We start from the raw sequence: 25,147 nt of genomic DNA on the forward strand, positions 1-25,147 counted from the left end.
CCCTTGTCAGAGGCCTCCTGCTGCCTCCCAGCCGGTGCCCAAGTTAGCTGCCTGCCCGCCAGACCCAGCCCAGCCTGGTGCAGGTGGAGCATCTGAATCTGGTGCCCAGCAGTCCTGGCAGGGCCCCTCTTCCCAGCGCCCTCACTGTGTGGTCTCTAGCCGGACTCCCTGGCGCTTGGGCCTGGCCTGAGGGGAAGTGGCCACAGGCAGGCAGAGGGTCAGTCTCCCTTCAGCTGCGGGGGTTGAGGGCGGGGCCTCGGGTGTGTGCGTGGGGCGTCTGTTCTCAGGGAGGAGTGGGCCCTCCTGCCTCAGCCTAGGGCCCCCAGCGTGGGGCCTGTCCAGCGCCTCCCTGATGGTGGCTTGGGCGGGCGGCCGCAGCGGTGGAGGCCCAGCCTGGGCAGTGGCTGCGGGCCTGGGGTGGGGTGCGTGCGGGCTGGGGCAGTGTGGGGCTTCCGGGAGTGGACGGGGCACTGCAGCTGGGCCCTAACATGCACCCCGCTTCTGCTCCTTGTTTTTGTGCAGCTGGACAGCAGCTGCAGCATGAGCGGCCCCCAGCCCGCTGCCGCGCCCAAGCTGGGCTCAGACAAGCAGGCCGGAGGCCCGGCAGAGGTATGTGTGCGGTTGGGGACCGGCCGTCTGCCGCTCTCAAGCCCTGGCCTGTGGCAGCACGTGCCTCGGTTTACCCATCTGGGTGGGGGAGGCGGTTGCCCCTCCGCAGGAGTATGATGTGCACAGTCACTGAAGGCCCAGCTCTCCTGACTCAGGGAGCTCCCCAGCCAGCCCTGGGGGCCCAGGGCCTGCGCCCAGGTCAGTCTCGTCTCTGCTGGGTGAGGCCGTGCCAGGGCCTCCTGCTCCCACCTCAGCTCCTGCAGGAGATGCTGATGGAGCTAACAAGGGAGGTTCTTGCCCAAGAGGCCCAGGCCTGCCGCTCTGAGCCTGGAGTTGGGCTCTTCTTGTCGGGGCCAGCGGGCCCCTGAGGGGGTCCAGCCCAAGGGCCAGTCTGGAGCCTGGGGTTGCCCTCCTGGCAGGGGGTGGGGGGCGGATGGAGAGGCTGGACACCAAACTCGACTGGCCCAGATCTTCCTGCACCATCTGGGCAGAGGAGCGGCCCTGGGTCGGGCCCAGCAGGGCTTCCGGGAGGAGGGCGGAAAGGAGACTGGCAGGGTGAGGGGGAGAGGGGTTCAGGGGGGTTGGGCAGGGAGGAGCCCCTGGACAGGCAAGGCCAGCAGGGAGGCCCAGGAGATCCAGTCACTGGGCCATGGTGGGGTCGCTGGTCTTGTCCCTCTGATCCCATGGAAGTCCCAGCCTAGTGACACACTTTAGGATCTCTGCGGTACTTTGTTCAAAGGCTGATCAGACAGTGCACTGAAACACATGTTCAGATGGTTCCCCTGGGCGGGGGCAGGGAGGTGCGAGGGCCATTTAGCAAAGTCCTGCCAGCCGTGTGCCTGCTCTTCCCCGCCTAGACATGCCTTTGGGGAAGGCAGAGCGCCCAAGCAGCCAGCCTTCTGGGTAAGAGGTTGGGGACAAGCCCAACCAACCGGAGCAAAGGCATGGAGGTGGGTTGGCACAGGAGAGTTAGGGCTGCAGGTCTGCGCACAGCACGGGGCGTCTTGGGACCTCTACCTTGGAAGGCCTTGAATGGGAGGCGGAGATGCTGAGGGCTCCAGGAGGGCTTGGGGAGGCAGCCCCCGCAGGCTCTTGTGAGCACTGAACAATGAGCCCAGAGAAGTTGCTCAGGTTGCCATAGCAACAGCTTCCCAGCTCCCCTGAGCTGGGAGGGGGCCAAGGGCCCATAAGAGAGACCCCAAGAAGGGGCCCAGTGGGATGCGGGAGGCTGCCTGCCTGGGAGGCGCAAACACCCTGAGCTCGCTCACTGTGTGACCTTGGCCTTTCGCATAACAGGCCCTTCTGTGAAACGGGCCTGAGGGCCAAGCCCAGGTGGGATCTGTGTGGCCCAGGCGCTGAGTGCCCCAGTTCCAGGGGTGGGAGGGGGAGGGCCGCGACCCTATGGGGGATGTGCACGCACGCACAAGAGCTCACCTGGCCCTGGAGACTGGGCAGGTTAGGGACGCCCGTTCTCCCCATGGACAATGCAGGACAGGAGTGGCAGGCCGTGGGGAGCTCAGGCCTGCCATTGCTTTGACCCCCTGCCCACCCCCCTTGCAGGCTGTGGTGGGTGCCTGGGAGAAGGGCCCTCGGCTGGGCCAGCGGCTGCCCTCGATCGTGGTGGAGCCCAGCGAGCTGGGTGCGGTGGAGAGCGGGGAGCTGCGTTGGCCTCCAGAGGGCGCCCAGAGGGCGTCTGCCCAGAGCCAGGCTGCTGCTGGTGAGTGAGGGGCGGCCTGAAGGGGTCCCAGGAGAGGTCAGACGCCTGGTCCTCCACCCCTCCAGCCAGCCTGCACCCCACCTATCTGCCCGCCCCGTGAGCTTCTGTCGCCTGGGCACCGCCTGGCCTGGCCTTCCCTGCCACCCTCCCCACCATCTTCACAGGCGATTCCCCCATCCAGATGTGGCCCCAGGCCTGGCATACAGGTACACCCTTGCTCTCACCTCTCAACACCCGGTCCCGGCCCCTCTCCCCTTGCTCTCACGATTCATCACCTTTGGGACAAGTGTGCATTGCCCACTAAGGCCTGGAAGGGGTAAGGGTATGGGTGCAAGGCAGGGTGGGTGGGGGTGCAGAAGCTGGTGGCAGGCTTCTGTCCTGGTGTGGGTGCCCTGGTTAAAGGCCGAAGGGCTGCCAGGGCCAGGGAAGTTTCTAGGAGGAGGATGTGTGGGCAGGAGAGGGATCAGCCAGGAGCCAGTCTGCCGCGTAGGAGAAACAGCTGGCCAGGCCCCCAGGAAGGGTGCTCGAGGGGTGAGCCGTGCCCTGGGCGGCTTTGTCCCCTGAGCCCCCGAGGGGTCAGTCCTGGGGGATTTGGCCTCAGATGGGGCTGCTCTTCCCTGCCTGCCCTCTTCTCCTCCGCCATTGGCCCCTGGCCCAGCCCTGCAGCCCCTGTGGTCCGCCGCTCCCAGAGCTTGGGCCCAGAGGAGCTTGTCTGCCACCTCTCCCGAAAGTCCCCTCAACCTCCGACAGGTCTGCCCGGGGCCTGCCCCTTGGGTAACCACTGAGACCTGGGCTCTGGGGAGGACCCTGGGTCTCCGCCCAGTCGGCCACCCTCGAACTGGTGGCCTTGCCGGGGGCCAAGGGTCTCCTGCTCCTGGAGCCTGGCCTTGCCCACCCTTGCACCGGGAACCGTGCACCCAGTGACCCCCCGCCCCCTCACCGGCGGGGAGCTTGTGGCCTGCCCACCCTCACACCTCTCCTGGCAGACCTGTCAGAAATGCGTGTCCCGCCGACACAGAGGCCTGCGTGTTTCCTCAGCCCCCTCACCACGTCCGCCAGGAGAATCACCGGGGGAGGCTCCTGACGGCAAGCATGCCAGCTCCACGGGCCAGGCCCCCTGCTCCCGGCCGTAGGACAAGGACCGGCCGGATCCTGCCGTCCCCGGGCTCTGACAGCTGAGAGGGGGCCTCTGCCTCGGAGGGGCTGGGCTGACGCTTTGAGAGGCCTGGGCCTGCCCGGGCACCCAGTGGGCACAGCTGACCACCACCCCTCCTGCCTCACCAGGTCCACCAGTACCGCCCTCCCCCGCCGCCTCCCAGCCGCAGCCCAGGGTTTGGATCACACCCCTCCTACTTCTCTGGAGGGAAGCACAAATAAAGGCTCTTCCTGGCGGCCACTGGGCACACTGGGTGGGGACTCCAGGGGCTGAGGACAATTTGGGTCCTGCCAGTGACCTTCCAGGCGAAGGTTTCTGCTCAGAGCTCAGGCTGCCAGACCAGAGTGACCACTGGCTGTCCCACACTGGACGTGGGGGTGGCTGGTGCAGCTGTCGTGTCCGCTCCTGTGGCGCCCTGCCGAGACCCTCTGCCCCACTTCAGCTGAGGCTGAGACCAACGTCCTCCAGGTGGCCTCCCCACCTCTGCTTGGGGCCTCCAGTCCTGGCTGGCCCCTGAGGGCAGGACTCCTCCTGTCACCCCTTACCGACTCTGAGTGCAGTAGGACACAGGAATGGTACCTGGGTGGGGTGCCCTGTCCCAGCTTGAATCTTGCATAGTCCCATTGTACAGATGGGGAAACTGAGGTGCCCGAGGCTAGTGCTGGCCTCAACTGGCACAGGACTCCTGAAGTTGGGAAGCCACCCACCCAGCCAGATAGACAGTCCATGCAGGAGACTGGGTAGCACCTCTTCCTGAGCCACGTGAGGGGCCTATCCCTCCGAGGGGTCCAGCGACATGGCTTCTTGGCCCTGCTGACTGGTCAGGGTGGACCTGGGGCGTGGAAACCTGATCACTGCCTGGGTTCACTGTCCAGGTGTGCCACCCTCTCTCCCATCACCCCAGGCCTGATCCAGGCCTGAGGAAGCTCAGGGCCGGGCAAGGCGAGCCCTGAGTAAATGTTAGCTCAGTAAATCCACAGGCCCAGTGGGTGGTGCAAGGTCAGAGTCAGCATGGAGGAGGCAGAGGGAGACACAGGCCCCTCTGTTCTCTCCTGCAGGCCTCGCTAACCTCCAGGATGAATAAAGCACTTTCCAACCCGCCTGCCTTCTAAAAATAGCCCACCCCCCAAATGCAGGAGAGGTGGAAGGCGGAGGTGCAGAAGTTTGCCTGGCAGCCAGCTTTAATTTTAAACCTGTGGCCAGTATACAGGGCCCAGGCTGGTTCCTCTTAGGGTGGGGGATTGGGGGGATTGGGCTGTCCTTCAAGGTCCCTCCCGTCCTCCTCCGGCCCTTCCTGTCGCCTCCACAAGGGGGCAGGGGACAGACATTTCACAGAAAGCCTTGCCAGGGCTTGCGGACACGGGGGATTTGGGTCCAGGGCTCGAGCAAGCCGGGAGTCCTTCCCAGGCAGGGGTTTCCGGGTGCGGAATGTGTGTGTGTGGCGGGGGATGGTGCTGAGATTTCATTCTCGCCCCTCCTGGGCAGGGTGTCACAGCGACTTTCTAGAGGTCCCGCGGCTGATAAAGAGCCGGGCTGAGGCAGAATTCCCGGTGCGCCTGGGACCTAAGCGCCAGAGTGCTCACAACGCTACCCTCGAGCTCACCACCGATCAAGGCAGATCTGGGGAAGAGACGCCGCCTCAACTGGGGGTCTCGGGACCTCGTCGTGCCCCGGGAGCAGGGGAACGGGGGAGTCAGCCCCAGGGAGGAAGCCCGGTGGGGCAGAGCAGAGTAGCCTTACCCTATGGGCCTGCCCTGTAGCCACCAGAGCGGGCTGAGTCCACACGCAAGGCGACCGACCCGCGAGAAGCCGAGATAGGTGCAGGAGGCGGTGCCAGGAGTATACCCCGCCCACCGGAGGCCCCGCCCCGTCTTCACGGCCCCGCCCACCAGCAGGCCGGGCCAGGGACACCTAAGCAACGCAGCGTCCGGCTTGAGAGATCCAGGCTTGGAGACAGACACTGTCCCTCGTGCAGGCCAATAGCCGGTGAGGGGCAGAGACCGGAGCCTCTGTGTCCTGTTCCCAGGCAAAGCTCTGTCCTGGGCCCCGCAGCAGTGAAGCTGGAATTCAGGCACTTTGGGCCCCTATATTCAGCGTGCGGTAGCCTGGCTCCTCCCCAGGAGCCTCTAGGGCGCGGGCAGGCCTCTGGTGGTGTGGTCCTTGTCCCTCCCCTTCCAGTTCTGGGCGCCAGGTGCTCTGCCGAGGTGAACCTACTGGATCCCAACAGCAACCTCGTTTTATGGAGAAATAACCTGAGGCTGGGTGCTTCCCTGGTAGCTCAGCTGGTGAATCCGCCTGCAATGCAGGAGACCCCAGTTCGAGTCCTGGGTGGGGAAGATCCCCTGGAGAAGGGATAGGCCACCCGCTCCAGTATTCTTGGGCTTCCCTGGTGGCCCAGCCGGTAAAGAATCTGCCTGCCACGCGGGAGACCTGGGTTCGTCCCTGTATTAGGAAGATCCCCTGGGAGAAGGCGTGGCAACTGACTCCAGTATTCTTGCCTGGAGAATCCCCATGGACAGAGGAGTCTGGTGGGCTACAGTCCATGGGGTCGGTCGCAAAAGAGTCAGAAAGGGCTTAGCAACTGAACAACTACTACTACCCGAGGCAGACGCAGGGTCGCCTCTCTGAAGGCGGTGCAGTCCAGCATGAGGCAGCAGGGTCTGTTCTCCTCGTTGGGTCCCCAGCTGTGTGCCCCTCTCCAACTGCCCCTCGGCCCAGCCTTCTCCTGGCTCAGGCCAGACCAGCCCTGTGCCCAGGGCTCCTCTGAGACAAGGCTGGGACTTTGCTGACAGGATTTTACTGAGAAAGTTGGGGAAAACCACCTAGAAATAGGACAAAAGAAACATCCCAGCCTCATGCTGAAAAGTGGGCACAGGTTTGGGCAGGGGTGGGGTGCAGCTGGGAGCTGGGAGCTCTGGGAGAAACTCCCCCATCCTGGGCTCTGAAGTGGAGGTGACCCACAACGGGAGGTTCCAGCACCCAGATGAGCCTCGTTGAGCTGGAGAACAGGAGGGGTGGACTGAGGACCTTCCAGTGCCCACGCGTGGCCCCATGGGAAGACCCAGTCTTCAGAGGCAGAGACCTGGACTTGCCTGCCATGTAGCAGGTTCCTGTGTCTTTCCGAGCTGGTGACCCAGTGCAGCATGGGTGGGGACCAGCTACCCCACAAAGTCCCAGGGCTCCCACCAAAGAGCCCTGGTTGGTCTCCTCGAGGACCCCTCCTTCTGTCAAGAGTTGTGCTTGGCCCTCTGATCTGTTAGCTTCCTACCGTTGGAGAGATGCATGGGACAGGAAGCCGGCAGGCAGGCTAGCCTGAGCTGGGGGACGGTTCACCCAAGTAGCTGGTGCCTCACAGGCTTGAGCTGGGACTCTGATTACCTCACAGAGGGGAACCCAGGGCTCTAGGATCTAATGACTCAAGAGGAAACTAGAGGGCTTCCTGGAGGAGGTTGCTGCTCCAGGTACAGCATGGTCTGTCTGCAGACGACAGCAAGGCGCCGCAGCACCGTGGGTGCCTTCCAGTCTACTGTGGGCTGGACTTTGTCCTGCAAACTTCCTTCTGTTGAAGTTTTAACTCCCAGGACCTCAGAGTGGGTTTGTATTTGGAGATGGGTCTTTAAAGAGCCACGGGGTCCCAGAGAGTCGGACCCGACTTAGGGACTGAACAACCACAACAAGTTAAAACAAGCCCATTTTAGTGGGTCCTAGTCCAACATGGCCTTATGGGAAGGGGCGGTCAGGACACAGACCCACAGATGATAACCATGTGAAGACACAGGGAGAAGATGGCCGTCCGCAGCCCAGGAGAGAGGCCTCGGGAGAAGCCAGCCCTGCCAGCACCTTGATCTGGAACCTTGCAGCCCCCAGAACTTCGAGAAAATGAATGTCTGCGTTGGCAGGCTTGGGATGGTCCACAGGCTTGCGTCTGCTCTCTCCAGGATGCTATCTGGAGCACCTCCGCTGCTCTGCGCCATGGCCCTGTGGCTCCAGCCCGAGTGAACAGGCCTGGATCTGTCCTCCCTGGATTTTCCCTAAGTTTTTTTCCCTAGGACGCCGGCAGCGGAATCCCCCCAGGAAGGTGTGGGGCCTGCCTCTTCTGGGAAGTTTCAGTGGCCCTTCCCACTAAGTGTCTTTGGCTGGAGTCACCGTGGGGAACTAGGCTGCGTGCTCGTGGCTGATCAGCCTCAGGCCCACCTCTGCGCCGTCCCTCATGGGCTGACCCCTGCCACCCATCCCCGTCCCTGAGTGCGAGCCGATCTGTCCTCCTCCCAGCTGCTGAAGCGTGGCTTACAATGTTCCTTGTGTTGTCTCCGTGTCCCTCCCTGCTCTCGGTCCCCCATGTCTGCCCTCAGGGCTCTTAGCACCAGGCAGGGCACAGGGGCTCTCACGATGAGCTTGGCAGGGCACAGGGCTGGTGCTGGCGACTCCGCCCTGGAGGGAAGGGTCCTTCTGGGCTTGGACACCGTGGGCTGGGTGCCCACTTCCAGCCGGTTGGCTCCTGCTCCTTTGAGCCTCAGTCTGACCACGAGGGACGGGCTGTCCCAGCCGTCCCCAGCAAGGTCAGCTCCCTACAGACCCCAGAGTGCTACCCCTCATCCTCTCCTTCACCCTGAGAAATTGTTGTTTAGTCGCTAAGCTGTGTCCAACCCTTTTGCAACCTCAGGGACTATAGCCTGCCAGCCTCCTCTGTCCATGGGGTTTCCCAGGCAAGAATGCTGGAGCGAGTTGCCATTTCCTTCTCCAGGGGATCTTTCAGACCCAGGGATCGAACCCGGGTCACCTGCATTGGCAACTTTACCACTGAGCCACCTGGGAAGGAGCAATGGAATATTTCCTGTCGTATCAGTAAACAAGGGTGTCACAGTTGACCGCAATTGCAGCCCTCCAGTGTGAACCTGTGAGCCCTAAGGGGACACAAGAATACCTGCTATCTAGCAACCATCAGACTACAGCCACCCCCGACAGTGAGGCCTGAGAAAAGGAAGGAAGCTCCGGATGTGAAGAGCAGATGGCCGGCCCTGACAGCTGAGGTCCAGTGAAAGCAATGATTGCAGTGACAGCCTCTTGCGTCTTCCCACACAGAAAAGTGCCGAACTTCGTGACTTGGGATATCTGGTTTTCTTTAACAAGACTACCTTTCATTGCAAAACTTCAGTATAACCAGTCCCCTGCTCCCCTTCTCAGAGCAGTTCTCTCAGAGTACTTGAGGTGCTGCTTCCCAGGCTTGAAGTACTAAAACTGCCCACCAAATGGAATGCAACTCTCAACTTTTAGGCTGTGAGTACTTTTTAAGCCGACAGCCACCAAGGCCCCTGACCTGAGCCTGGGCTGGGCTCCACACTGCTGCAGGATCAAAGGTTGGCGTGATTGCCTCTGAGCAGGGCGGGGGGCGGGGGGAGGCCATCTCAAAGTGAAAGCAGGGCTCCTGGTGGAGGGTGGGGCTTGGGGTGGGGCTGGGGCCGGCCCGCGTGACTGCAGCTGGAAAGCCCCAGCCGTGGGTCAATCCCTCTGGCTGCTTCAGGGACCCCATCGCCCGGGTCCTGCTCTGAGGGCCCGGCCCCGCCGGCTTCCCCTGGTGGCCCTGCTCTGCCTGGGGCCCAGCGTCTACTCACCCAGCAGGTATGTCCACGCAGGTAGAGGAGGAGGGCCTCTGGGGTGTTGTGGGCAGGAGGCGGGGATTCGAGGGCTTGAGGACAATTCCGGTTCTGCCAGTGGCCTTCCAGGCTATAGGCTTCAGCTTAGAGCCCAGAGCAGTATGCCAGCTCAAGTCACAATGAACACACACACACACACAGATAGGAAGCAGACAGACAGGGACATGAAGACATGCAGACAGATGGAGACTCACGGACAGAGCCACTCACAGACCCTCTGAGGCACACACACACCAGGGGACACCACAGTCACAAAAGTGGCTGCACACCCATGGGCTGATGCGCCTACATGAAACTGCTTATCTGTTTTCCTTGGCACCTGCCATGGTTGGACGCTGGGTCAGGCCCACTCCCTGCTTGGGGGGCTCCTGGTCAAGGGGAAGATACCCCAGACTCTGGAAGTGCCCCTCAGTCATGGGAGAAGTCATGCACAGGTCAGGAACCAGGCGTGGAGCAGGAGGTCTTGACTGTGGTCTGGGGCTCAGGTGGTCAGGGAAGGCTTCTTGCAGGAGGAGCCGCCTGTGCTGAGCCGTGAAGGAGCTGGAGAAGGTGAGAGTGAGGTCACTGTTGGCAGAGAGAACAGTCTGTACAAGGTGTGGAGGACACGTGAGTGCATCCGAGTGACCAGAGTGGGTGAGCGAGTGAGTGAGAGAGAGAGGGTAGGAGAGGAACCTGCAGGGGCCAGGTGCTTCCTTGAATTCCGCGCTGAGCAGGAGGGTGTGCTTCTCCTGAGGGTGACGGCAGCGCGGGGTGGGGACAAGTGTTATATTTTGTTGCTGAATTAAGGGAAGCCTTTTTAAAATTGGTACTTATTTATTTATTTTTGGCTATGCTGGGTCTTCATTGCTGCGGGGCTTTTCTCTAGCTCTGGCCAGTGTGGGCTGCGCTCTGTTGTGGAGGGCAGGCCTGTCTCATTTCAGTGGTTTCTTTTGCTGTGGAGCACAGGGTCTAGGCACGCGGGCTTCAGTAGCTGCAGTTCAGGGCTCTGGAGCACAGGCTCGATAGTTGGGGTGCAAGGGCTTAGTTGCCGCGCAGCAGATGGGATCTTGCCGGGTCAGGGATCGAACCCACCTCTCTTGCATCGGCAGGTGGATTCTTTCCCACTGAGCCACCAGGAGCCTCAAGAAGGGAGGCTTTAAGTGCCTTTTTGTTGTTGTTGTTCAGTCGCTCAGTCGTGTCCGACTCTGCGACCCCATGGATGCAGCACGCCAGGCCTCCCCGTCCTTCACCATCACCCGGGGTTTGCTCAGATTTATGTCCGTTGAGTCGGCAATGCCATCCAACTATCTCATCCTCTGTCGTGCCCTTCTCCTCCTGCCTTCAGTCTTTCCCAGCACCAGGGTCTTTTCTAACTCTTTGCATCAGGTGGCCAAAGTATTGGAGCTTCGCCTTCAGCATCAATCCTTCCAATAGTTATTCAGGATTGATTTCCTTTAGGATTGACTGGTTTTGATCTCCTTACAGTCCAAGGGACTCAAGAGTCTTCTCCAACACCACAGTTCAAAAGCATCGATTCTTCGCCACTCAGCCTTTTTTGTGGTCCAACTCTCACATCCATACATGACTACTGAGAAAGTCATAGGTTTGAGTCTACAGACATTTGTCAGCAAATAACGTCTCTGCGTTTTAATATGCGGTCTAGCTTTGTCATAGCCTTTCTTCCAAGGACCAAGCGTTTTTTAATTTCACGGCTACAGTCACCATCTGCAGTGATTTTGGAGCCCAAGAAAATAGTCTGTCGCTGTTTCCATTCTCCCTGTCTATTTGCCATGGAGTGATGGAACTGGATGGCTTGACCTTCGTTTTTTGAAGGCTGAATTTTAAGCCAGTTTTTCCACTCTCTTTCACCTTCATCAAGACACTCTTTAGTTCCTCTTCACTTTCTGCCATAAGGGTGGTGTCATCTGCGTAGCTGAGTTTATCGATATTTCTCCCGACAGTCTTGATTCCAGTTGTGCTTCATCCAGCCCAGCATTTCACACGATGGACTCTGCTTAGACATTAAATAAGCAGGGTGACAATATACAGCCTTGACGTACTCCTTTCCCAATTTTGAATCAGTCCATTGTTCCACGTCCGGTTAATAACCTTTTAAAAATAGGCTTTTCTGGAGTTTAAGAAAGCTATTTCTAAGCAGGTAATCCATCCCCTCCAAATACTGACATTTTTATCAGGTCCTTCCCAATATTGATACCTCTTATTCATTTTTCTTGCCTTGTTGACTTAATTAGATCTTCCAGGCAAATGCTGAATGCTGAGAGCACACACGCTTGTCTTCTTCCTTATTTCAGAAGAATCTTACCCGCAGAGAAGGGCTTTAAGGGAGGGTTATATTTTGGCAAGACCCCCGACCCCTCTAAGGATGAAATCCAGGGGGTTTAGGAAGGAGTACAGGTAGGACCTGTGACCAGGCAATGGGGGGATGACCGGTGGGAGGTACGAGGGAGACGCAGTCCTCTGCCCCAGGTGGCTACTTTGGAGCTTTGAAGGATGGGGTGATGGTCCAGGCCCTGGGGAGGTGGAAAGATTGGGACTGCGATGGGATACCTGGGAAGAGCTGCTATAGGAGGGCAGGCCTGGGAAAAGCAGGTAGAAGCTAGGGTGGAGATACCCAGTGGTGAGGGGAGCCCAGACGTGACTTGGTCACAGATAGGGTGGCCTCAGGTGGGAGCTTCCAGTAAGCATGGCTTCTGGGTGGTGTTCCCACCCCTGTTACTGGCCCTGCAGTGGGCGCGATACCCTGACCTGGAGAACATGGGCCTCAGGGCGCAGCCCAGGCCTGCATCTCCTGGCTCCTGAAGCTCAGCTGAGGCCAAGGTGCAGGGGCCAGGGCCTCTGAACACTCAGGGCAACAGAACAGAGAGAGAGAGAGCCAGGAAGAGGCCCCATGGCTGGGGAGGCAGGCCCGGGACGGGGCCATGGCAGAGTCAGCAGGGACTCTGCAGCCCAGAAGACACCAGCCTGATACCCGAGAGGGCCCGCACAGGCAGGGGTGATCCTCACACTGAAGGCTCACTGTCCCCGCAGGCTGCCTCTGGGCAGTAAGGAGGGGTGGATGGACAGAGGTTCCCAGGCCAGTGAGGAGGCCCCATCTCCAGGGAGCCAGTCCAGGCCTGATGAGCAGGCAGGCGGCACAGCGCAGCCCACGGACTGCTGGGAGGTGGAGGCGACTGCACCCCAGCTTCTGAAATCCAGGTCAGCGCTGGGGAGCAGAGGGAGAGGCTGGGAGGAGGAGCTGCCTGAGCAGAAGCCGGGAGCCGGGCTGGGTGCAGGCCCAGGAGGCCCGGGCGTGAGGCTGGAGGAAGTTCAGACCTTGATGGGGGGCGAGGGCGGCTTCTAATGCCAGGCTGTGGGGAGCCACGGAAGGGTTTAAAGCAGGAGAGTGACCTGATTGATTGGTGCCTCCTGAAGGTCAAGAATGACTTGGGAAGCTGCTGAAGCAGGATTCAGGGGGCAGCGGGCAGAGGGAACACCAGGGGGCCTCGATGGGCTTTGGGACGAGGTGGTCAGGCAGGGTGGCTGGGTTTCAAGCGTCTGCCTCTGTTACCTCCCATGAGACCCAGCCGCCAGCTGCCCCTCTTCCCCCAGAATTTTCCCCTAGGCTTCCTGGAGAACTTCAAGTCTGATGCCACTCCTGGCATCTGGCAGCCTGCCCATCTTCAGACCCTCTGCCAGAAGAAAGGGTTCCCTGGGCAGCAACGCTGGGCTGCTGGTACAGGGAGACAGGGTTCAGCCTCTGCTCCCAGGTTCCTAGCCAGACCTGGGCTGGTCCTGACTCCCCACCCCTGAGCTGTGTGGCTTAAGGCAAGACCCTGCCCCTCTCTGAGCCTGTTTCCTTATCTATAAAGTGGGGAGAATGACACCCTGTCACTTTGTTGTCATGGGGATCTGACAGTGCCAGGCATTGGACTGAGCATACAGTAGGTGCTTACTAGGTGCGAGCTCTTGCCAACCAAGGTAGGCTGGCTTGTCCTACCCCCACACTCCCTGGAGACAGAGCCCAGAGCGGGGCAGGCTGGGCCCCGCTGGAATGGCTCCTTCCCCACTCCTGCCCCTGCTGGGCACCGGGGGGCACTGTGGGAGGTGGGGAGCGGCAGGGTCAGATGGCCGCTGGCACGATGCTCCCTGCTGTGTCGGGGCTGACCTGAGGGCATGGTCCCTGAGTCCTGGCACCTGGGGCAACCATGACCTGTGGCCAGGGCGGGGCTGATAAGGCTCCCATGAAGCACCTGGGCCGGCCCCTCCCTCGGGACAGCCTCCTTCCAGCTGCTCAGCTGCCTCTGGGAGAGGAAGGTAGGCCTCAGCAACCCCCTGCATGTCTGCCCCTAGACGGACATCTTGCTGGCAGGTGCGGGGAAGGGGGTGGGTTAGGGGCTGGGCCCTGCCCATCCTGGTGTCAATCACCCCAGGCACACTGAGGCCTGCAGAGAGGCCGCTCCGGCCCAATATCACCCAGGGGACAGGTGCTGGCTCCAGCCTGGCCTTTGTCCCCGTGGTGGGGGGTTGCTGGGGGATGGGGGGTAGCTCAGCCTCTGGTTGGTCAGTGACTTCAGCCGGTCCTGCCCTCTTTTGGGCCCTAGTTCCTTGGGCTGAAGTGAAAACTTGCTGGCCCCCACCAACTTCAAATTGTCTTTACACAGTGGGGTATGTGGGAGGTCCCAGCAGGCCAAGAAGTTTCTCTTCTTTTTCCCCAACAGCCAGGCGAGGCTGAAAGGGGGTGGGGATGAGCAGAGACTGGGGGAGCCTGGAGGTGGTGAGGGCCCTGTGCTCAGGCCTCCATGCCCTGGAGACCCCCTCCCCGTCCTCTACGGGGGCCAGTGGGGAGGAGATCATGGGTGAGAATCAGAGTTAGGAGCCTTCAGCCCCTGGTTAAATATAGAACCAAGGCCCCTCCCACAGCCTTCCCTGCAGGCTGCAAGGCCTCGATAAGCCCTGGGTGGCCTGGGCCAGCCCCCTCCAACCTGACCCCACCCCCGTCCAGTGCTGGGACATCCAGGGAAAGGGGTGGCCGTCTTCCACAGGGGGCTGTTGAGCTCCGCTTTGAGCAGAAGCAGTGAGTGTGATGGCTGAAAGGGTGTGAGCTGAGGGGTGAGGGGGCAGTGAAGGCGCTGTGGAGGGGGTAGACACGCTAGGCCTCAGGACTCGAGGTTCAGGAAGCTCTGGCCGTGGTTGCTGAGCCCACTCTGGGGACTGTGGGCTGCGGGCTGGGCTAAGCCCTGGGATATGCACCTTCGTTTCCCTCTCCAGCTCTGGTGGGAGGGTCTGGCTTGGCAGACCCAGCGTGGGTGGGTACTCAGGGGAGACCGTCATGGAACATGGTGCCAGGGGAGGCTTCCTGATAGAAGTAGCTGTCCGTGTCTGCAGAAGCAGCTGCATCCTGGCATAAGGACGGCTCAGGCCACGGGAGCTGCCTGGCAACAGTTCCTTTTGACAGCTTTGGGGTCACCTCTGGTGGTGGTGGGAAGCTTCCCCGACCAGCGCCTGGGCCCCCACACGCCCCCTGCGGATCTCATGGGGTTTTGGTGTCTGCTCCCGGGGACTGGTCGCCCCACCACCACCCCACCCCGAGTTCCTGAGCTTCCCTTTCACCCTCAGCTCCGCTGCTGCCAAGATGCCATTGCCACAGACACAGGCCTCTGGGCTGGAGCTGCACCGCCCCCAGGAGCCGGTGGAGCCCCACACCCCAGCCCAGGGCGCCCGGCGGGCGAGCAGCGAGGACGCGCCCGGCGCCCAGCACGAGGGCTTCAGGCCTGGCCTGGGCACCTTGCGGCGGGCCCTCTCGAGGGCGAGCCAGCGGGCCTCAGTTCGAGCCTCCCAGGGAGACGCAGGGCTGCTCAGGCTCAGCGGCCGCTTCCTGTTCGGGTCTTTGCGGCGCACTCCAGACAACTGCCCTGCCGTGGACCAGACCGGGGTGACCTCGGAGCCAGGGCCAGCCTGCGGCAGGAAGGGGTCCTCCAAGGCCAAGGAAGATGTTGGCCGGCGGTTGTCCACGGGGGCGGGGCCTGAGGAAGCCAAAGGTGAGGGCTGCCCCGCCCCCACTGAGCAGGGGAGGAAACCAAGGGGGGGGAGGGGGTGGGGGGGGGGGGGGGCGGGGCCCAGGCTTCTTGATGGGTTACCCTCCCCAGCCACCCCAAACCCCTTCCCCGGCACAACTGCACGGTAAAATTCTTCCAGCGTTTCAACAAGGGCAGCTGAGAAAAGTGGGGCTCAGAGAGGTTAAGTGACTTGCCTCACGTCTCACAGCTGGGAAGTGGAAAAATGAGATTTGAACCCAGATCTGCAGGGCCCCAGAACTCCACGGGCTTCCACAGCCTGGCTCCTGGCCAAACCGGACTGGTGGACAAGGCACTGGCCCAGTCAGATCACAGGATCACGGAGGGTGCCTGGGAGCCAAGACCGCCTCGAGGCGAGATTAGGGGGCCACCCAGGAGATGAGCCCTGAAGAGGGCGTGCAGGAGAAAGTGGAGGGCTCCTGGGGGTGGAGGCTGGCCCAGAGCGGGGAATAGCGGGGAACAAGAAAGGCTGAAGCTGGACACCGCGGGCAGGAACCTGGGCATCCAAGGGCACGCCCAGACTGAGCTCTGGCCCCACTGGACCTGAGTCAGGACTGCACTGGAGGCCACCAGGTCCAGCTCCATGCAGGGAGCAGCGGCCGATGTAGGGGCTGAAGGCAAGGGGAGGCAGGACACATCCCAGGCATGATCTGAACCAGGCTTGGGACCTGGGATCTGCCTCTTCAAAGGCAATTCCGAAGGACATAGAGCAGTCGGGTCCCTTGCTCCTGGTGCAGGCCTTCCGTAGCGCTCTGGGGCCAGGCAGCCAGCCCGGGGTGTAGGGTCGGGGCCGACCAGCTTACCTGGAGCGCCCCCTTCACTGGCCCTCTTCTCGCCCGACCTTGCAAAAGGCACGTCCGTGGCAGACCTCATCTCCGAGCGGCAACTCCTAGCCGCCTTCGAGCGGCTGCGGCACCTGGAGACGGGGCTAGTGACCGAGAAAGCCTCGTGCACCTTCCAGCAGGACCCCACGGGCTTTGCGCGGCGCGCCATGGACGTGTGCCTGCACTACGACGGGCTGGCCGCGGAGATCGGCGCCATCGTGCGCGAGACGCTGGGCCCGGATGGCGTGGACGCGGCCGCGCTCGCGGAGCTGGCCCGAGTGGTGCGTGCGGAAGAGGAGGCCCACCCGGAGCCCCCCGCAGACGGCGACTTTCTGCGCACGCCGCGCCGCTGGCGCCAGTACTGGGAGGACGCCGTGCGGCGGAGCGCAGAGGAGCGCGTGCGGCAGGCGGGCGCGGGGGAGGCCTCGGGGGTGGCCGACGCTGCCCCCGACTTGGCGCGGCTCCTGGCCGAGCTCGGCGCTTTGGTTCGCCGCGACCTGCAGAAGGTGCAGCGGGAGGTGCACCCCGCTTACGCGGCCGCCGGCTTCCCGGCGTGGGAGGCCTACCTGCGTGCCTTCCACGGCGCGGTGGCCGGGCGCCTCCAGGAGCTCGCGCACGACGCCCGCGGCTTCGAGCAGCTCTACGTGCTGCTGGACTGGGCCGCCAACGTCTACAGCAGGTGAGGCCCGGGCCGGCGGCCGGGGGGTGGGGCGAGGGCGAGGAGGGGCTGGCACTGCCCGCCCGCAAGGCCTTCGGGAACCTGCTCTGAAGGGCACAGGGCACCTTTCTCCTCCTTTTCCTCCCCGGGAGAGTGCTGGCTGTTAGGCACCCAAGATCCGAGATCCGGGAGCCCTTTGACATCCTCTCCTCCCCCTCCCAGACCCTGGTGCTCTCCCTTTCGGGTTCCCGAAGCTGGAGCGCTATGGGCGGGGTGGCTTCCGAGGCGGCGAGCCCAGTGAGTCCCCCCTAGTCCACACGGGGCCTTTGAGTGAACTGGCCAAGGGCGCCCCCTCCAGGCTGGACACAACCACGGCTCACCGCGCTCTTGAGGGCTGGCTTTCACCCCCACTCTTGCTTTGGATGGACACTGCGGTTCAGGGCTCTGCAGAACGTGATGGGGTGGGTCCCTCGTGCCCCTGAGCGCTCCCCAGCTCCCCAGGCAGGCGGGCAGTTGGAGGGGCGCCAAAGTGCTGGGCTCCTTAATATTCTGCCTGGCTGCAGACAGGCACCCGCCCCGGTGTGGGCTGGATCCTAGCTGGACCCTGAACTGCAAGGTCCTGGGGGCGTTTAGAGCTCAATTTGGGTGAACCCCGAGCGAGAGGGTGGAGGTCACTCCCGAAGCAAGCTGGTCGAGGTCCATCCGGACTGCCTTTATGCTTTCGGGGCACGCTCCGCCGACTGCTGAGCCAGGAAATCCTGAGGTGGGAAACCGAGTGGATGGGCGTTTGGCACGGAATCCCGGAGGGCGGGCTGGGGTGCTGGGCGTGTGAATGGAAGCCCAGATTCCGGGCCTCACAGCGATGGCATTAGGCTTTGAGCCAAGGCAGAGGGCAGTGGGGACAGCCGCGGCTGCATCAGAGTCCCGCCCAGACCTTCAGGCCCCGCCCTGCCTTCCAGTCCTGACTTCCTGGGCTCCCAGGACCAGGCTCTGCCCTCGGAGCCGCTGCCCCCACTCCTGGCACCGGACGTCTGGGCCCGACTGGAAGACGACTACACCAGCTTCCTGGAGGTGAGACCGGAGCGGGGCTGGGCCGAAGTGGGCGGGGTCCAGGTAGAGGGTGGTCAATGCCAGCGGGGTAAGGAGGCGCAGTGCCCAGGGTCAGAGCCTCTCCGCTCTGCGGCCTTGGGCGTGGGCCTGTGCCCCAGCAGGGGTGCCCTTGTCGCCAAGGGCGTGCCCTAGGACTTGGAGGTAGGGGGTCTCCCTCCTGGGAGGGTCTCACCGCGGCCCCTTCCCTGGCCCGCACAGACCAAGATCGCGAGCTGCTTCGATGGCATCCTGCAGCTGGAGCAGAGTCGCTGGGCGGCTGCGGAGGCCCCCGAAAAGCTGCAGGGCCTCTACCACACGCCGCTGTCCTTCGACGTCTGCATGGTGCGCCGGAGGGAAGGCCGTGGGTTTGGGCCTCTGGCGGTGGAGACTCTCTTATAAGACACAGTCACAACCGCCTCTCCCCATCGAACGGGAGCCTGAGGCCCCACGTGGGGCGCGGGCACAAGTCCTCGGGTCTCATGACCAGGCTGGGAGCGCGAGGCCACAGCTCCCAGCGTAGCGGGCTTGGGGGAGGGACCCTGTGGATGTGCGGAGCTGGGAGGGCTGACCCTCTGGAAATCGGGGCCCCTCGAAGTCGGAGCCGAGACTGGGAGGCAGAGCGGGGAGGGTGGAGACGTCCCTGCGCCACGATTGGGCGCTGGGGCCATCGGGACAGAGGGCTCAGACGCGCTCGCTCGCAGCTCGTGGCGGAGCACGTGAAGGCGGCCGGCGCCATCTCCAGAGAACTGGAGGCCACCACGTTGGGGATCTGCGCGCGGGCGCTGGGGCTCTTCCTGCACAGGTGCGGGCGAATCCTGGGCCGGGATGTGGTGGGCGGGGTGGCCAGGGTGTGGACGCTGGTTGTCCCTGGGGGGACCCATTCATCCCGTTACCTCGGAATTCGAGATTCCGGACAACTGGGAGGGAGAAACCTGGAGGGCGGACTCGGGGTCTTAGCAGCCAGGGAGAGTCTCCAAGGCCCCTGCGTACCCCGCCCCCCAGGTTCGAAAAGGCTTTTCTGGAGTCCGGGGCGGTGACCGAGCCTAACCTGTGCGCCGGCATCAATGCCTGCGAGGAGCTCAGGTGGGTTTGTCCCGCGGTGCCAGGCGCGACCGGCAGGGGGCGCGCGAGCCCTGGGAACCGCCAGGCAGACGCTGGCCCTGCGGCCCCAAAGCGGCCATCCCCAGAGGCCTTCTGAAGGGGACCCCCTCTCTGTGCTCGGCCCCGCCCCTGTCCCCGCCATGGTGTCCTCTCTTGGCCCCGCAGAGCTGAGGCCCTGGGAGGGACGCAGGGAGCTTCAGGGCTGAGCAGAGGCCGAGGTTCCAACCACCCTTGCCCAGCTCATCCCTGCCACCCAGGGCTCCATCTCTCCTCCCTCATCCCACTCAGCCTTCTTACTTTTAGGGACCCTGTCTCTTCTTGGAAGCCTGCCTCCCTCACGACCCCAACCCTCAGGGCCTTGCTGGTGCCGGAGCCTGGGTTCCTCTACCTCCAGGGGACAGTGGCCCTCCCCTGTGGGCTGCCAGAGCCTTCAGCCCCAGGCCAAGCCATAGTGTCCCCCAACTGAAGACGCATCAGCTACTGCTGATGGCGTGATGTCCCCACGGACAGACGGGAATGCAGTGTGGGGGCTCAGAAAGGCATCGCCGCTGGTCCACAGTCACGCAGGCAGTACTTGTTGGATCTGGGAACCCAAAGCACGACCGTGATAAAGTGCTGGCTCACTAACACTCTTCTGTCCCTAGACCGTGCCAGGCTGGTCCTGGGCACAGGGGACTCTGGTGTAGGCCATCTCTGGTCAAGCCCTGGTAGAAATTTAGCCTGCCTTTCTGTGTCCCTGCCTTTCTGGAGAAGGAAATGGCAACCCACTCCAGTACTCTGGCCAGGAAAATCCCATGGATGGAGGAGCCTGGCGAGCTGCAGTCCATAGGGTCACAGAGTTGGACTCAACTGAGAGACTTCACTTTCTGTGTCCCTGGGCTGCAAACTGGGAGAGCCTAGCCCTGTCTCCTCAATGGTGAAATGGGGACATTGTGATATTTGGAGAGGCAGTTATGAGGCTCAAAGGGCTTCCCTGGGAGCTCAGAGGATAAAGAATCCACCTGCAATGTAGAAGACCTGGGTTCAGTCCCCGGGTTGGGAAGATCCTCTGGAGAAGGGAATGGCAACCCACTCCAGTATTCTGGCCCGGAGAATCCCATGGATGGAGGAGCCTGGCGGGCTGCAGCCCATGGGGTCACAGAGTCAGGCTCGACTGAGCGACTCTCCCGAGCGTCTGAGGAGGGCCTCTGTGCCAGGAGGGGCTGTGCCGCACTGTTCTGTCGCCAGGAGGGATGAGGTCTGGCTCAGCCCGGCCACGGGGGCCCTGCCATGCGGTGGGACCTCGACACTCCCCTGGCCCACCCCTCCGTGCTCGGCTCCCGGGCGCACTGCCGCCCCCTCACGTGACGGCTCCCAGGGCTTCTCCACTGTGCCGCCCCAGGGGGCTGCCCTTCACACTATAGTCTGAGTGATCGGAGCTGGGGTGGCACCCAGCCTTCACGGCTGTATGCCAGGCTGTGAGCCCTTGCCCACTTTCCCCAATCCTGGCCCCTCCCCCTGCCCAGGACTCACCTTCTGGCCAAGTTCCCAGAGAGCTTTGGAGAGCTGGAGAAGGCCCTGGGGGCTGCCGCCCGAGCCTTTCAGAAGCGGCTGCTCCAGGGCTTGCAGGGCGCTGTGCAGGTGAGGGGGTGGGCCCTTCTCTCCCCACTTTCCTTGCCCAGTAGGTGCACCCTGTGTCCTGGAGCCCGGGGGCCCAAGTCACAGCACTCATTTACCGTAGGGGCGTGTTGGGGTGGTGTTTCGGGGGCAGGCAGGGAACCCAGATAGGCTCCCAGCTGAGCAAAAACAGTTGGGAACAATTCCCTTCTTCCTTCATGCCCTGGGCTTCTCTGGTGGCTCAGCTGGTGAAGAATCCGCCTATAACTGCAGGACACCCAGGTTCCACCCCTGGGTGAGGAGGATCCCCTGGAGAAGGGAATGGCAACCCAGTCTAGTACACTTGCCTGGAGAATCCCATGGACGGAGGTACAGTCCATGCGGACACAAAGAGTCGGACACGACTAAGCGACTAACCCTTTCACTCTCCTCTCAGAGACAACTCTGAGACTCTCTGAGGACCCTCTCCACAAGGCGGGTGCATCTAGGGAATGGCGCCTCATCCAGCCCCTCAAAGCGCCGCCAGGACTCCCGAGGCAAGGGCTGGCTAGAGGCTCAAACTCCAACCATGCCCACGGGGCCTGCCGGCCTGGAGGAGGCAGTCTCAGAGATTTCTCATCAGGGAAAGGTCTAGAGCAAGGAGAGGGGCTGTCCCCAAGATACCATAGAGAAGGGGGTCAGCTCCCCAGACTTTCTTCCTGATGCCAGCTCGCCCTTTGTCCTGAATCGCCCCTGTCCAGAGCCATGCCCTGGGTGCCCAGGGGAGGCTCTAGTGGGTGCTGGGGGTCAGCCCTCAGCCAACTGCCCACCGCTCTGCCCCTAGCCGCTCTTCAGGGTCCTGTGCACCAAGGCCTGGCTGACCCAGGACCTGCTTCAGCCCCTCATGGACAAGGTGGTGGCCTTCTCGGGCCTCCTCGAGCACATGGCCCCACCCCTGGCCCAGGTATCCGGGGGTGGGGGCAGGCGCTGGTGGGGGCGTGCCCTGGGCTCCTCCCAGTGACCCTGACCTCTACCCCCAGGAGACTCTGCAGCAGGTGCACCGCTACGTTGTCCGCGAGTACCTGGCGCAGGCGCTGCGACCCCGCGAGCGGCTCCGGGGTGTGGACCGCCGGAGCGGCTCCCAGAAGATGGGCCTTGAGGCGCAGGCCATCAGCAGCACCTTCCAGGGCTTGGTAGGAGCATCACCCGACTGCCCCCGGGCGCTGGCCTTCTTGGGGGTTCTCCAGCCCACGAACCCTCCAAAAGCGCCCCGCTCAGTCTGATTTCAGCTCGCCCCCTGTAAGAGACCCCCCGGTGGGCGGGCTTTGGCAAAGGATTCGAGGCACTCTCCGCGTGCTGGGGCCGGGCCAGGTGGGGAGACACGTAGCATATGTTTGCGTTGATTTGCATGTACTTTGTGGGGGTGTAGGGGAGGGATGAGGGTCGCAGCCCCGTCTGATGGGCGGGTACTGTGTGGGACCTCTCCTCCACCCCACCCCCAGCAAAGAGAGCTCAGGCATGTCCTCCCCACACAGACACCCCTGATCTGGGCCACTGGTCCCCGACTCCCCGTCTGATGCCAGGCAGGCCTTCCCCGCGGGGCCTGGGCTCACCTGCCTGAGTAGACACAGAAAGCCTCTTCTGTGCTGTGTGGTGGGGAGGGAAGAGGAACCCTGAGCCAGGGCGCGTCCCCTTCTGCGCGGCGGGAGGCGGTCCCGGTGGGGCCGCGGTGGTGGCTGCAGGAGGGCTAAACCGGGCACTCACCGAGGGGCTGCAGTCAGGGGTGGGGGTGGCCCACCGCGCTGCGTCTCTGCAGGGCTCCCAGGCCACATGGCTGGGCCAAGCTATCCCATGCGTGGCTGACATACTGGGCGAGACTTACAAAGATGACATCAGGCGGCACCTGGAGACGCTCATCAGAAGCTACCCTGACATCAGGTTCCTACCCCGGAGCTGGTTCTGGGACGGGAGACAGGGAGGGGGCCTCGGGGCGGGGCTCGGACTAGCACCGGCCTCCATGCACAGGTGCCAGCAGCGCGACCTGTGGGCCCTGGACCCTCAGGCTGTGGGGGCCTTGGTGGGATCATCGCTGCCCTTCCCTGGTGTTCTAATCTCACCGTCCTCATTCAGTCTTGTGGTCCCTGGAGTCTGAAGGGAGCCAGAGCCCTTCCTCCAGCGAGTCTTAGGGGGAGGCACAGGCCCCCAGCTCCGGGAGAAAGCCCTTTCTGGAAGCCCCGAGACCTGCCAGCAGGAAGAAGGCTTTGATCCTAGGGTGTGTGTTGGGGGGTGGTGAGTCATCACGCACTGGGAAATCCCAGCTGAATCTCTCCATGGCCTTGGAGATTCCAGGATGGGGAGGCTACAGAAAGCCCGGGCCTAACCCCTTCCTGGTCCCCTGCCCCACCCCGCCCCACCAGAGAATCCTCTGATCCCAGCCCGCTGCATCTGTTTGGCCTTGATTCAGAGTAACTCCGAATAGGCAGAAGGTTTCCCTTTTGGCCCCTTGGGGTTTTCCTGCGCAGGCTGGCCGGCCCTCCCTGGCTGCGGGAGACAGTGCTTCCAGCTCTTTGGGGTGCTCGGGGCGGGAGGGGCGGCACACTGGGCTAAGCTTCCCACCCCACGTGCCTCTCTGCTTGCCGCTGTGCCGGGGCTCCCCAGCACGGTTCTCAGGGGAAGAGGCTCTGACTCCCGTGCCTGCCCCGCTCCTGGCATCGGGGCATCGCGGCGCCCTGCTGCCTCCCTAGGTCCACTAGGTTTCCGGAACCGCTGCCTGGGGCTCAGAGGCCATTCCCATCAGGCTTGCCTCTTCCTGTCTCCGCCGGGCTTTGCACCCTTCAAGACCCAGGCACCCCCAGGAATGCTGGGTGCCCTAGCGCTTCCAGTCTGAGCCGCGGGGTGCCCCTCGCCCTGGGGTCCGGGGTGTCACTGGAGCTGTCGAGTCTGCAGCGGGGGCCCGCGTTGTCTCTGCAGGCGGGACCACGTGCTGGCCATCCTGGCACTGCGCCGACTGGGCCGCCGTCGGAACCAGCACTTCCTGCGCCACGCCCAGGCTGTGCTGAGGGCTGCCGCCAAGGCCGGGGGCTCCGGGGCCGCCGGGGGCCGCGTGCTCTTCGAGGAGATCGAGTTGGGCACCGGCGTGGACGTGCTGGTCACCTGCATCTAGCGCTGCTGGCCTGAAAGGGGGCGGCCCCGGGGGACGGAGAGGCGGCCACCTGCCCCTAGGGACCGAGCCCCAAGCCGGGGACCCGGGGGGCAGCCCCAGCGCAGCCCCAGGCCTGAAGCCCCCGTGGGGACCGTCCATCCTCCTCCTCCTGATGGCCAGGGGAGGTCATGCCAGGCATGCCAGCAAGCCTGAGAGGCATTCCAGGCATTTGGAGGAGGGTTTGGTGCAGAAGTTCCCTTTGGTACTGCCCACCTGGGAAGGCCTCCCTGTCTAACTGTCCCGCACCACCCCAATGTGAAAATGAAGAACAGAGTATTTATTTTAATATAAACATGAAATAAAATGGTATCTGTCTAAGGAGACGCGGGGCCAAGTTGACTGCAGACAGAAGGTCCGTGTCCCCACACACCCAGGGGCCGGCCAGAGGTTCTGTGCTGACTTTTCCTGCCCACTGTACCAACAGGGAGACTGAGGCAAGTCTGAACTGGGAAAGCCCACCACTGTGGTTAGAGAGCAAAACAAATTTTGACCCTGGTTTCCCGAGGCCCCTGGCCTCACGTGCCAAGTGAGCCTTGTCCCACAGGCGTGGGCACTGCTCTGTCCTGTTCTAAGCAAGCCTGCACCCTGGCAGATAAGGAAAGGCCAAAGCTTGTTCTACAGCTTGAGGTGTTTGGGTTAGATGTGCGAGGGACTTCCCAGCAGCGAAAGTTGTGTGCTGCCACAGGGCAAGTGTCAGCCTGGAGTGAGTGTGTGGAGGGGTGGACCCTGCCAGTCCTGGCTCTGGACCTGAGGCTGCAAGGAGCATACTCCGTCCTGACCCCTGCAAACCTCCCTCTTCATCTTTCTCTCTCGAACACGTGGCACTGAAATTTGGCTCCAGCCTGCAAGCAAGGCTGCTAGGAAACCCCATTTGTATTGGCAACCTGGGGCTCTCCAAGAAAGGGGGTGCTAAGATGGGAGATTGACAGGGAGGTGCTGATGGAGGCCCCACCAGCTGCCTCTCCCCCACCCTCCCTCCTGCTGGTTTCCTGGGGGGTCAGGAGCAAGTGCCAGGCACAGCCTGGCCGGGAGCAGGGCCAGGACGAGGAAGAGGAGAGGTTGGGGTTCTGGCCCCAGGAACAAGGGTTGGGGGTAGGGGCATGTGAGTGCTGACGCTGGCAGGCAGCCCTAGTGTCATTGGGGAAACTGAGGCCAGCACAGGATGGGGGTCTGCGCTGCCTCACACCAGGCCCCAGCACGGGTGGCCTGAGGTCCTACAGCCAGCAGCGGGGTGGGCAGGTATACAAGGGGCACCTCTTTCCCTCAGGAGCAGCAGGGGACTGACAAGCCAGCCTGACCCCACGAGTTAGCCCGGTGGCCGGCAGAGGTCGCGTAGGGGTCGTGCTACAGGAAGGCTTGCCCTGGTCTGGTCCTGGCCAGCTTCTCCACGGGGAGCCCCTGCGACCCCCGACAGCATTGCGTTCCCGGCCCCTCAAGGAGACCCCTCCTGCAGCCCTGACCCCGGCCCTGACCGACGGGCCTGGCGCTGCCTGAGCCCCTGGGCTTCAG

General features: G+C 62.9%; 2 protein-coding genes across 13 annotated transcripts; both read left to right on the plus strand.

The window, feature by feature from the left end:
- The first annotated feature begins 527 nt into the window (after positions 1–527).
- On the plus strand, positions 528–8,749 carry LBHD2 (LBH domain containing 2). Its single transcript, XM_027957278.3, has 3 exons — positions 528–609; positions 2,170–2,326; positions 3,365–8,749. Exons 1-3 carry the CDS (start codon positions 541–543, stop codon positions 3,457–3,459), a joined length of 321 nt encoding a protein of 106 aa, XP_027813079.1. The 5' UTR covers positions 528–540; the 3' UTR covers positions 3,460–8,749.
- A 227-nt stretch (positions 8,750–8,976) lies between these two features.
- On the plus strand, positions 8,977–23,959 carry LOC101122728 (exocyst complex component 3-like protein 4). Of its 12 annotated transcripts, none has more exons than XR_006056937.2 (13): positions 8,977–9,101; positions 9,646–12,331; positions 14,732–15,153; positions 16,041–16,692; positions 17,631–17,742; positions 17,980–18,102; positions 18,462–18,562; positions 18,763–18,843; positions 20,367–20,481; positions 21,281–21,400; positions 21,477–21,629; positions 22,253–22,708; positions 23,407–23,520. XR_006056937.2 is itself a non-coding variant. In XM_060401950.1 (13 exons), the coding sequence occupies exons 2-13, from the start codon at positions 12,192–12,194 to the stop codon at positions 22,586–22,588; spliced, it is 2,268 nt and encodes a 755-aa protein (XP_060257933.1). In that variant the 5' UTR covers positions 8,977–9,101; positions 9,646–12,191; the 3' UTR covers positions 22,589–23,959. The 12 variants fall into 12 exon arrangements, 10 of the variants coding, with proteins under 10 accessions (XP_060257933.1, XP_060257934.1, XP_060257932.1 ...); XM_060401950.1 differs by having other exon boundaries at positions 22,253–22,374; positions 22,462–23,959; XM_060401951.1 differs by having other exon boundaries at positions 22,253–22,374; positions 22,567–23,959.
- Positions 23,960–25,147: the final 1,188 nt, after the last annotated feature.

The sequence above is a fragment of the Ovis aries genome, chromosome 18 (assembly GCF_016772045.2).
Source record: "Ovis aries strain OAR_USU_Benz2616 breed Rambouillet chromosome 18, ARS-UI_Ramb_v3.0, whole genome shotgun sequence".
In the NCBI taxonomy this organism is placed as follows: Eukaryota; Metazoa; Chordata; class Mammalia; order Artiodactyla; family Bovidae; genus Ovis; species Ovis aries.

What these genes read in the sequence shown, in the direction of transcription:
- LBHD2 (XM_027957278.3), top strand. Translation starts at nt 541, where the DNA reads ATGAGCGGCCCCCAGCCCGCTGCCGCGCCCAAGCTGGGCTCAGACAAG. An exon ending in AGGCCGGAGGCCCGGCAGAG is followed by an intron (nt 610 to 2,169) that starts GTATGTGTGCGG and finishes CCCCCCTTGCAG; the next exon opens with GCTGTGGTGGGTGCCTGGGA. An exon ending in CCAGAGCCAGGCTGCTGCTG is followed by an intron (nt 2,327 to 3,364) that starts GTGAGTGAGGGG and finishes GTGTTTCCTCAG; the next exon opens with CCCCCTCACCACGTCCGCCA.
- LOC101122728 (XM_060401947.1), top strand. Translation starts at nt 12,192, where the DNA reads ATGGACAGAGGTTCCCAGGCCAGTGAGGAGGCCCCATCTCCAGGGAGC. An exon ending in GGGGCCTGAGGAAGCCAAAG is followed by an intron (nt 15,154 to 16,040) that starts GTGAGGGCTGCC and finishes ACCTTGCAAAAG; the next exon opens with GCACGTCCGTGGCAGACCTC. An exon ending in CTGGGGCTCTTCCTGCACAG is followed by an intron (nt 18,563 to 18,762) that starts GTGCGGGCGAAT and finishes CCCGCCCCCCAG; the next exon opens with GTTCGAAAAGGCTTTTCTGG.